At 40.3% G+C, this 12,014-nt stretch overlaps 1 protein-coding gene across 1 annotated transcript in view; it reads left to right on the top strand.

The window, feature by feature from the left end:
• Positions 1-12,014, top strand: part of SCN8A (sodium voltage-gated channel alpha subunit 8) — a 183,234-nt gene that overhangs the window by 85,982 nt on the left and 85,238 nt on the right. Inside the window, exons 3-5 of the mRNA XM_060113425.1 lie at positions 8,216-8,334; positions 10,258-10,347; positions 11,000-11,128. Coding sequence (XP_059969408.1) covers positions 8,216-8,334; positions 10,258-10,347; positions 11,000-11,128 — 338 coding nt within the window. The remainder of the gene's footprint in view (positions 1-8,215; positions 8,335-10,257; positions 10,348-10,999; positions 11,129-12,014) is intronic.

The raw sequence follows: 12,014 nt of genomic DNA, 5'->3' as shown, positions 1-12,014 counted from the left end.
TGCCTCCTAGTTTTTCTTCAACTAAGGCCTAACAACTTCAGTTTCCTATAACGTCTTCCTTTTCCTTTTCCTCTTCTTTTCCCTCACCTCAGACATACAAGCATTTGTTCAGTCACCAAGCAACAGGCAGTTATCGAGCACCTGCTCCATGCCAGGTGCTGTGCAGGCTCCAATTCTGAGATAGGAAACACCCTCAGTGGTTCCTCTAGACCTGTCTTTCCATCATGACCAAACTAAAAGATGAGAAATTGGGAAGGTGCAGAGTTTGTTAACTTTTAAAAACCCTGTTGCCTGTCTTCTTCTGAGGCAGGTCGGTGATTCTGTAAAGGCTCAGCCTGGTGGTTTTAGATCCTGGGGCACGGGCCAGTGCTTCTTCCGTTGTTGCTGAGGCTTTTATGCAGTGTACCCCAGGGGCTCAACTTTCTCTTTCACCAGAGACTCCATCCCCCACACGAGGTTCATTCTCTGCCATATTCCCATTGAACTGCCTCTCAATCTGGCACAATAGGAGCTGTAAAGAGGCTCTAAACTTGGAATAATATGTTGCTCCTTGCTGCCTGACCTTTGATAGGTGGTGTCCCTCTCCTGAGCTTTTGTGAAATGCATAGAGGATAATAATCCCTCCTTCACACATACTTCATGGGAATATTATGAGGTTGAATGAGGAGGTTATTTTAAAGGCTTGGCATTTTCAGAGAGGGGGTTGCTATAGAAACACAGAGTAGTACAAGTACTTCAGAGAGGGGGTTTGGGGAAAGTGCAGGGCTCTTGGTTTCTTTGGGAAGCCAAAATATGGAAGAGCTGTAGCTCAGCCCTTGACCTCTTTCAGCCTAACCCCAAGTCTACTACTTCCTCTTGCTTTTAGGATTAGTCTTTCCCTGCAGCATACCCCACTGGAACCAGTCCCTTCTAGTACAGGAAGAATATTATTGCAGTGCATTCTCACACTGGGGATGGTGCATTGAGCATTTCCAGAATGTATATGGCTCAGTACCAGCACTGCTTTTCTACTGTGGAGAGACTGGTGTGGCTCTGTCAGATTAGGAAAGGAAGGAGCAGAAAATGAGAGGACAGGAACTTTGAAAAATCTGCCAGCAACCGTTTATTGGGAATGCTTGGGTTGAGCATTATATTGGAGCTGTGGGAGGTAGTGTGAGTGAGGCTGGTTCCTGCTCTCTAAGAGCTTGAAACTTAGTTCTAGGAGTAGGTGGGGAGGGTGGAGGGGAGGGTACAAAAAGAGCTGGGAGGATAATGAGAGACACAGACTGAGTGCAGAAAAGGGGGAGCTCAGAGTAACTGGAAATATACCACGAAAAAGTGGGACCTCAGTACCAAATTCAAAATACCGCTGACCTCTGTGGGAAGGAGAGTGTGTATTTGGAAAGGAGTGCAGAAAGGAGCAGTATTGGTAAGGCATTATTTCCTAGGCTAACTGATGGGTGCATAAGTGTTTGTGGTATCATTCTTTAGAACTTCTTATATGTCTTATACCTCTTACATGGTTCATTTTTGTGTGTGTTTTTGTGGTGTTTTGTTTTCATTGACATACAGTTCACAAGCTAGAAAATCCACCGTTTTAAAGTGTACAGTTCATTGGCTTTTTGTTCACAAGGTTTGCAGGCATTACCACTATCTAGTTTCAGAACTCTTTCATCACTCTAAAGAGACCCACTTGCAGCGAGTTCCTAATCCCCTCTCCATCCAGCCCTAGGCAGCCACTAACCAACTTTCCATCAAGATTTGCCTATTCTGGACATTTCATGTAAACGAAATCGTACAACATGTGGCCTTTTGTGTCTGAACGCTTTTCAAGATTTTGCAAGGCCATGCAAGGCATGTATGAACACTTAACTTCTCTTTCTTTTTTTCTTGGCCCAGATGTCCTTATTTTTCAAAAAGCTCCTTAAATCTTTCTGAAGTTCTGAATGGGTTGGGAACCACTTTTAGCTATTACTATTCTTAATTCTATTATTTGGCTTGGAATAAAACTGATTTTTAAAAATGTATCAATTAACACCTTACTGGGCACTGTTCAGGTAATAATGTACAGCTGACCCTTGAACGATGCAGGGGTTAAAGCCATGGACCCTCAGCATAGTTGAAAATCCACATATAATTTATAGCCAGCCCTCCAAACATGCAGTGTCCCCCACACCTGCGGTCCCTTAGTGTCTGCGGTTCCTCTGTACCTGTGCTTCCGCAGCCACAGATTCAACCGACTGTGGATCGTGTAGTACTGTAGGATTTACTATTGAAAAAACTCCACGTACAGGTGGACCTGAGCAGTTCAAACCCATGTTGTTCAAGGGTCAATATATTTTTATTGTGGTAAACTATACATAATACAAAATTTACCATTTTAAACCATATTTAAGTGCAGAATTCAGTGGTATTAAATACATCCACCATGTTGTACAACCATCGCCACTATCCATTTCCACAAATTTTTTAATCATCCCAAACAGAAACTTTACCCATTAAACAATAACTCTCCATTCCTCCTGCCTGAGGCCCCTTATAAACTCTGTTCTACTTTCTGTCTCTATGAATTTGCTAATTCTAGATACCTCAGATAAGTGGAATCATATAACATTTGTCCTTTTGTGTCTGGCTTATTTCACTTAGCATAATGTCTTCCAGGTTCATCTATGTTGTAGCATATGTCAGAATTTCAATCCTTTTAAGACTGGAGAGTATCCTGTTATATGGATATATGCCACATTTTGTTTACCTGTTTGTCAGTTGACGGGTTGTTTCCACTTTTGCAGTATTTTGAATAATGCTTTTATGAACATCCATGTATACATTTTTGTGTGAACCTGTTTTTAGTTCTCCTGGATATATAGCTAGGAGTGGAATTGCTGGGTCATGTGGTAACTCATTGTTTAACTTCTGAGGAACTGCCAGCTGTTTTCCAAAGTAGATTAACAATTTTATATTCCTGCCAATAATATATGAGAGTTACAATTTCTTTATATTCTTGCCAGAATTTGTTATTTTCCATGTTCTTTTTTTAAAATTATTACCATCCTAGTGGATGTAAAGAGGTATCTCATTGTGGTTTTATTTGCATTTCCCTAATGACTAATAATGTTGAATATCTTTTCATGTGCTTATTGGCTGTTTGTATATCTACTTTGTAGAAATGTCTATTCAAATCCTTACCCATTTTTTTTTTTTTTTTTTTTTGCGGTACGCGGGCCTCTCGCTGTTGTGGCCTCTCCCATTGTGGAGCACAGGCTCCAGACACGCAGGCTCAGCGGCCATGGCTCACGGGCCCAGCCGCTCCACGGCATGTGGGATCTTCCCGGACCGGGGCACGAACCCGTGTCCCCTGCATCGGCAGGCAGGCTCTCGACCACTGTGCCACTAGGGAAGCCCCTTACCCATTTTTAACTTGAATTATTTGTCCTTTTACTGTCGAGTCAAAGGTTTTTTGTTTTTTTTTTAATCTATTCTGGCTGCTAAACTCTTTTTTTTTTCGGTACGCGGGCCTCTCACTGTTGTGGCCTCTCCCCTTGCGGAGCACAGGCTCCGGACGCGCAGGCTCATCGGCCATGGCTCACGGGCCCAGCCGCCCCACGGCATGTGGGATCTTCCCAGACCGGGGCACAAACCCGTGTCCCCTGCATCGGCAGGCGGACTCTCAACCACTGCGCCACCAGGGAAACCCCTAAACTCTTATTAGATACATGATTTGCAAATATTTTCACCCATCCTTTGGGTTGTCTTTTCACTTTCTTTTTTTTTTTTGCGGTACACGGGGCTCTCACTGTTGTGGCCTCTCCCTTTGCAGAGCACAGGCTCCGGACCCGCAGTCCCAGCGGCCATGGCTCACAGGCCCAGCCGCTCCGTGGCATGTGGGATCTTCCCGGACCAGGGCAGGAACCCGTGTCCCCTGCATCGGCAGGTGGACTCTCAACCACTGCGCCACCAGGGAAGCCCTTTTCACTTTCTTAATAGTGTCATTTGCTGCACAAATTTTTGAATTTTGATGAAGTCCAGTTTATCTATTTTTTCCTTGGTTGCTTGTGGTTTAGGTGTCACATCTATGACACCATTGCCTAATCCAAAGGTACAAAGATTTACACCTATGTTTTCTTCAATGAGTTTTATAGTTTTAGCCTTTACATTTAGGTTTTTGATCCATTTTGAGTTAATTTTCATATCGGGTGTGAGATAGAGGTTCAGATTCTTTCTTTTGCCTGTGGTTATCAAGTTGTCCCAGCACCATTTATTGAAGATTGCTCTTTCCCCTTTAAATTGTCTTGGAACCCTTGTTGAAAATCAGTTGACTGTAGATGTATGGGTTTATTTCTGGACTCTCAATTCTATCCTGTTGATGTGTTTGGCTATCCTTATGTTAGTACCACAGTTTTGATTATTATAGCTTTGTTGTAAGCTTTGAAATGGAGAAGTGTGAGTCTTCAACTTTGTCCTTATTTTTCAAGATTGTTTTGGCTATTTTGGTTCCCTTAAATTTCTATACAGATTTTAGGATCAGCTTGTTAATTTGTGCTCAAAAAGGCAGTTGAAATTTTGATAGAGATTGCACTGAACCATAACAATATTAAGTCTTGCAATCCATGAGTGCAAGATGTCCTTCCATTTATCTATGTTTTTTTCAATTTCTTTTAATGATGTTTTATAGTTTTCAGTGTATAAGTCTTATACTTCTTTTGTTAAATTTATTCCTAGGTGTTTTATTCTTTTGGATGCTCTGGTAAATGGAGTTGTTTTCTTTCTTTTTTTTTTCTTTTTATAGTTTTAAAGACATTTATTTATTTAATTTATTTTTGACTGCATTGGGTCTTCGTTGCTGTGCACGTGGGGTTTCTCTAGTTGCGGTGAGTGGGGGCTACTCTTCGTTGAGGTGCACGGGCTTCTCATTGCGGTAGCTTCTACTGTTGCGGAGCACGGGCTCTAGGCACACAGGCTTCAGTAGTTGTGGCGTGCGGGGTCAGTAGTTGTGGTTCGCAGGCTCAGTAGTTATGGCTTGCGGGCTCTAGAGTGCAGGCTCAGTAGTTGTGGTGCATGGGCTTAGTTGCTCCTCGGCATGTGGGATCTTCCTGGACCAGGGCTCGAATCCATGTCCCCTGCATTGGCAGGTGGATTCTTAACCACTGAGCCACCAGTGAAGCCCCATAACATTTTCTTAATTTCATTTTCAGATTGTTTATTGCTAGTATATGGAAATACAACTGATTTTTATATGTTGGTCTTGTGTCTTGGAACCTTGCTGAACTTGTTTAAGAGCTCTAATAGTTTTGTGTGTATCTATTCCTTAGGGTTTTCCATATACGGGATCATTTCATCTGCAAATGGAAATAGTTTTTCTTGCTTAATTGGCTTGTCTAGAACATCCAGTACAGTGTTGAATGGAAGTGGTGAGAGTGGAATCCTTGTTCCTCATTTTAGGGAGAAAGCTTTTAGTCTTTTAACATTAAAAATGATATTAGCTGTGGATTTTTCATAGATGCCCTTTATCAGGTTAAGGAAGTTCCCTTCTATTTCTAGTTTGTTGAATGTTTTTATTATGAAAGAGTATTGGATTTTGTCAGATGTTTTTTCTGTATCTATTGAGATGATCATGCAGTAATTATGCTTTATTTTATTAATATATTGTGTTACATTGATTGATTTTCATATGTTAAATCATCTTTGCATTTCTGGGATAAATCTCACTTGGTCGTGGTGTATAATCCCTATTTTATATGCTACCAGATACTGTTGGCTGGTATTTTGTTGAGGCTTTTTGTATCTATATTCATAAGGGATATTAGTCTATAGTTTTCTTTTCTTGTAATGTCTTTGTATGGTTTTGTATCAAGGCAATACTGACCTTACAGAATGAGTTGGGAAGTGTGCCCTTTTCTTCTACTCTTTGGAAGAATTTGTGAAGGATTGGTGTTAATTCTTCTTTAAACATTTGGTAGCATTCATCAGAGAAGCCATCTGGTCCTGGGCTTTTCTTTGTGAGGGTGCAGAAGAGTATTTAGTGCAAGGTAGTATTTAATGCATTAAAGAGTATTTAATGCACCTTAATGCAAGGTGCAGAAGAGTATTTATGGTAGAATCCCATTTGAGAGAGAGAGAGAAGGAGAGTCTTTTTAAGGCTATATTTATGTTATAATATTAACACCGAAAAGTTTTGAAAAGATATACAAGCAGCAAAGGTTATCGTTGGGTAATGAGATGGAACTTGTCTTCTCTTCCTTTTTTTTTTTTTTTTTTTTTTTGCGGTACACGGGCCTCTCACTGTTGTGGCCTCTCCCACTGCGGAGCACAGGCTCCGGACGCGCAGGTCCAGCGGCCATGGCTCACGGGCCCAGCCGCTCCGCGGCATGTGGGATCTTCCCAGACCGGGGCACGAACTGGTGTCCCCTGCATTGGCAGGCGGACTCTCAACCACTACGCCACCAGGGTAGCCCGTTTTCTCTTCCTTTTTTTATGATTATGAACGTGTATTGCTTTAAATTTAAAAAACAGAACAAAAACAAAAACCTACTTAAAATGGCTAGCATTTGACCATTTGCTTTTTTCACCTGCACGGTGAGATGCTAGGGCTGTGTACTTGCCACTGACCTTGTGTCCTTAGGAACTCAGTCTCGTAGGCCTCTACATCTCTCTCCAGCTTCACAGTCTGCTGCTCCCCCTCTCTATTTTATCCTCCATCAACACTGAATTACTTATCAATTCCCTGAAAACACCCACAGTTCTGTGCTACTGTGCCTTTGTAATCCTATGTTGGTCCCTTTCCTTGCCAACCCTTCCTCCTTTATCTGCCCAATTAATCTCTCTTAATCTCCGCTTATCCTTTAAAACCCCTTCCAAATGTTTAGTTACTTGCCTTTGTGAACACCTCCCAACCCACTCTCTTCCCTTGCATTTCCCACCCAAGGGGGGAAAATCTCTCCCTCCTGCTGCCTCATACATTACGCATATTTTTGTTACTGAACTTGGTATTTACTCTGCATCATAATCACTAGTTCACATATATGTCTTCCCTAAAAGTACAATTTTATTCAATCTTGTATCTAAGGAACTTAGCACAGTGCTTGGCACAAAACATGCTCAAAAAGATTTTAATTGAATTGAAGTCATGCAACAGGAAAAGGCATTCTGGGTAGGATGAGCAATGAGAGTCAAGACCAGAGTTTAAATTACTATAACCTGTAGTGGTTTGGCAAGACAGGATTATTCATGCCAGGAATGTAGTTGAATGATTTTGGCAAGGCTGATAATGGAGGCTCTTAAAATCCAGACAGAGTAGATAGACTTGGTAGGTAAATACTGGTGGAATGAAGAACCCTCCTCACCTCCTTTGAGTTTTTGCTCAAATCTCTCTTCTCGGTAGTCTTACCCTGACCACCTGAGAGGGACAGACTCGGACTTTGGGGTTGATAGATGCAAACTATTACATTTAGAATGGATAAATAATAGGGTCCTATTGTGTAGCCCAGGGAACTATAGCCAATCTCGTGGGATAAACCATAATGGAAAAGACTATTTAAAAAAAAAAGAATGTGTATATGTGTATAACTGAGTCACTTTGCTGTACGGCAGAGATGGGCACAACATTGTAAATCTACTGTACTTCAAAAAAAACACCCCAAACCTGTCATCTCTCCATTCACCCCATCCCCTGACCCCTGCACTCTAGAGCTGCCTTTCCCTGATCTTCTTCCTTTTTTCCATAGCACTTATCACATTTGGTGTAATTTACTTACTCATTATGTTTTTTATTTATTATCTGTCTTCCCCCTTAGAATATAAGCTCCTCACACTAGGATGGCCTTGTTTACTGACACTTCCCAAGCACCTAGAACGTTGCCTGGCACATAGTAGGCACTGAGTAAATATTTGTTGAGTGAATGAATCCTAAATGAATAAAGTTAAGTATCTTGTCCAGAGCTGGCATAAAATAGTTTACGTATAATTCAAATGTCTTGTTTCTGAAAGGAAAGTTTATTCTGTAAAACTGCTAAGATAGTGTCATCTATTTGTAATGTAATCTGGGGCAGGGAAGGGGGAGGGAGGTGAGGGAAGAGGTTTCTCTTGCTTTAATATTGCCTGAAGGTTTCTTGCCCGAGACACCAAACTGGGAAGTAAAACTTACAAGTACATTTGAGTTTATTTCTTGCCTAGAAAAATGTTGTTTCATGTGATGATGAATTCCCATGCTTTAATAATTTCTCTCTCTCTTTTTCCACAGACCTTTGTAGTATTAAACAGAGGGAAAACTCTCTTCAGATTTAGTGCCACGCCTGCCTTGTACATTTTAAGTCCTTTTAACCTGATAAGAAGAATAGCTATTAAAATTTTGATACATTCATATCCTTTTCTGCAAATGTGGAGTAAGTGCAGCAGTTGCATGGTCGCTGGTGTGTGTTTCTGAATGTGGACAACTTAATTGTATATTAAGTATTTTACCAATAGTGTAGGTGACTATCCCACCAGTTAGAAGTTTTAAGAGTGACTTCTGCTGAATCCTGAGCTGAGCTTCAGCAAGTTCTTTTTTCTTAGGATGATGTCATGGGGGTCTGGAATTTTGTGGATATCATTAAGAGCAACAAATTAAGATGGTAACCTTTTACTGGAGTCTTACTTTTTAAAGCACTCAGACTTCAATAGTTAGATTATTCAGCTCTTTATATATTAAAGTCCATATTAGAATTTTTGAAAAGCTACTTCTTGAGTTACAAATAATTGAATGAGTGTTTTAGAGATCTGCCTTGAATATTTTTGATTTCTTGAACAGTGAGCTTAGAAAGTATCTAAGGTAGTTTCTCAGATTAAATGGCCTCCTTGGTACAGAGGTTTAGATCTAGATTGCAAGATTGTTATGAATCTGTTTTGGTATTTTTGCTCCCCTTAAACAGAAAATGCTGATTTATTCATGTGGCGTGACTTCTATGTCTTATTAATATAGGAGAGTATATGACAGATGAAAAATTATGTGATGGGGTTAGCAACTTTACATAGTGACTTTAAACTTTCATGGTTGGCCTTCAATTTGACAGTACTTAATCCCATGCTTCAGAGTTTTTGTACCCTCCAAGTAGGATGAGGAAACCAGCAGTTGCTACTTTGTAAATAGGTTTGCTAAGCTTTTGCACATTTTATTAACAGTAAGAACTTAGCAACCTGGTCTGGAATCTTTGGTTTACAAGCAACATAGATCTGAAATCTAAAGGTTTATAAGTAAATAAATAATTCACAATGGACTTCTTCCCTTTTTGTTGGATCAGAAGATGGTGTTTTTTCTCTTCTAGCCAGAACATGTTATTATTCCCTGAAGAAAAATACAGCTGTAGTGAAGGAAAAAATCCAGCTGTAAGAAGTAGTTTTTCTTTTTAAAACTCCACTAATAGAATGAAGATAGTGAATGCCATTAGCAAGAGAGAGTGAATTAGCAACCAATGAGATATGGCTTCTGTGCTTATTAAAGTGACAGTTTGAGTTTGAGTAACTCATATTGACCTGAAGCAGTTTAATTTTTTCTCAGTAGACAAGAACAGGAAGGGCTGAGAAAGATCCTGGATGGAATTAAAATGGCAACAAAATGATTTGCTACCCATAAACATTCTCAGGCACTTTCAGAATGATCAGATGAATTTGCCTCGTTACCTAATTCTTAGGAGTACGGTGGTGCAGATGTCCTTAAAATCCTTACCCAATGTACCATAACTGGTTTCCCAGATTGGACAAATTCAGCATACACTGACTGTTGCCTTGCCCCACAAGAACAATCAGACCTTTGGAAGACTATTTAAAAAAATCATTAATGTCTTGCACATTTCCAAATAATGGGTAATGCAAGATAATTAACAATAAATGACTACTCAATAATATAGATTAGATTTAATTTATTTTCTCATCTGATGACTTTGGCATGTAGTAGACTACCACATTTCTGGTTATTGGGCAAAGAGGTATTTAGAGGCATAAGTGCTAAGAGGGAGAAATGTTTATCCAAAAGGAGTAGAACAGTGACAGTGCTTTTGAAAGAAAGAGAGTGGCCATCCTGCTGTGTCCGCTCACATTCTCTGGCCAGGTGTGGATACACATGGTGGCACTCTGTGTTCATGGTGATGACCACGGTTTTCATTATCACCTCGCCTTTTCCTCCTCTCTGTGTTTTGTCTCCTTTCAGGTTACTGATTTAATTCCTGTGATAGCCAATGCGATATGTGTTTGCTTCCTGAGGATAAAAACTGGCCAGATTTTGTATATTCTCCCTTGACTTTTTTCTACAGTATTTAGCATGATCATTATGTGCACTATTTTGACCAACTGTGTATTCATGACTTTTAGTAACCCTCCCGAATGGTCGAAGAATGTGGAGTAAGTAGCTCATTTATTTATTTTTCTGCCAGCTTGTTTTAAATATTTTCAGTCACTGAATCTTGCACTGCACAGCTTATGCACCAAGGAAGAAAATTATTGCCTACTTTTCATGTCACAAAGGTGTGTGAGGATACATGTGGAATTTAAGAAATATCCTTAGAAGTCAACTCTAGAAAGAGAAAGTATGCCCTGGAAGTTACTGCTCATCACCTCTGCCCTTTCCTGTGTTAGCCAATGCTTTGACTTGCTGCCCCATCACCATCTTGTACCCTCAGTTCCTGATGATACTGCCTTCTTCTCCAACATTAGCTTTCTCTTTCTTTTTGACTTGTCTCAAGTTAAAATTAGCTGTGGGGCCTCCTCGCCTGGTTCAAAATGATCATGTGCTAGATGGCAATACAGAGTTTTTTCTTTGCAATACCCGTCAGGGCCCAGTGCAACATTCCAGAGTTCTTGGTTTGTGCATTTCAGTCATTTTCATTTGAAGCATCCCTTTCTCTTCCTCACTTCCTTTCCGCTGCATTGGCTGTGTTCTTTCTGTTTTGTCTCTGTTAGTTGAAGCCACCCATCGGCAAGTGTTATCTTAAAAGATTCATTTAAAGTTTCTGTCTGTTCAGAAATTACCTCAAGATATCCATTTCTTTGACAGGTACACGTTCACAGGGATTTATACATTTGAATCACTAGTGAAAATCATTGCAAGAGGTTTCTGCATAGATGGCTTTACCTTTTTACGGGATCCGTGGAACTGGTTAGATTTCAGTGTCATCATGATGGCGTAAGTTCTCTGCTTACTTTATTGGTGTTCTGGGTGATTGTGTGTGGTTGTACTCTTGGGTGTGTTTGTATGACCGTTTGTAAGTGTGAGTTTGTGGGCTTAGTTGTATGAGGAATTAATGGATAACCATGTAAGGTGGTATGGACTTATGCCTATGATTCTTGCTTATGAGGGCCTCTTGTGGTTCAGGAAGTGACAGCGTGTACGTATGGGAGATGGTGAGCAGAGGCTTTACAGCTGGGAGAGAAAGTAGGAAGTGATTTCCCATTGACACTCCCTCATATTTTATTTTCCCCTACAACATTGACCAGGGGTCGCACAATTATCACTAGGTGGCCTCAGTGAAGACCTCAGATTTTTTAGGTGTAAACCTTAGGCTGGAACTCAGTGTCCTGGGTATGTTATTTCACATGTAATTTCATGAGGCTATCCAGATGTTGCAGAATTCAGAGCATATTTTAGAGTCAAAACATGAGCCAAGTATCCAATCTGGTCACTTCGTAAAGAATTACTGACCAGAGCTTCAAACTATAATTACTTGGGAGCAGTGTAACACCACACTGGTATGCTAGGGTAATTTGTGTTGTTTTCACAATGAAAATGTATCTCTTTGGGAAGTTTAGCTGGTGACAGAAGAGTTATAGCAGACTTTATTTTTATTTTCAGGTTGGGAAAGTACTTTGTGGTTTGGTAGGGGGTAAGTGTGTTGTATAGATTGTGTGTGTGTTTATGTGTATGCACACAGACGTGTAAGAAATTGAGTGCATTTGCATATGTATGGGTCTGAACATCAGATAGAAAAATGTATTTCAACTATAAAGTGTGAATGAATGATATGCATTGAATATTTGAAACTGGAACTTTGACTTTCTGTTATATTAAGACA

Source organism: Mesoplodon densirostris, chromosome 11 (assembly GCF_025265405.1).
Source record: "Mesoplodon densirostris isolate mMesDen1 chromosome 11, mMesDen1 primary haplotype, whole genome shotgun sequence".
In the NCBI taxonomy this organism is placed as follows: Eukaryota; Metazoa; Chordata; class Mammalia; order Artiodactyla; family Ziphiidae; genus Mesoplodon; species Mesoplodon densirostris.
The sequence above is the reverse complement of the archived record's forward strand: the minus strand, read 5'-3'. Positions and strand labels throughout refer to the sequence as shown.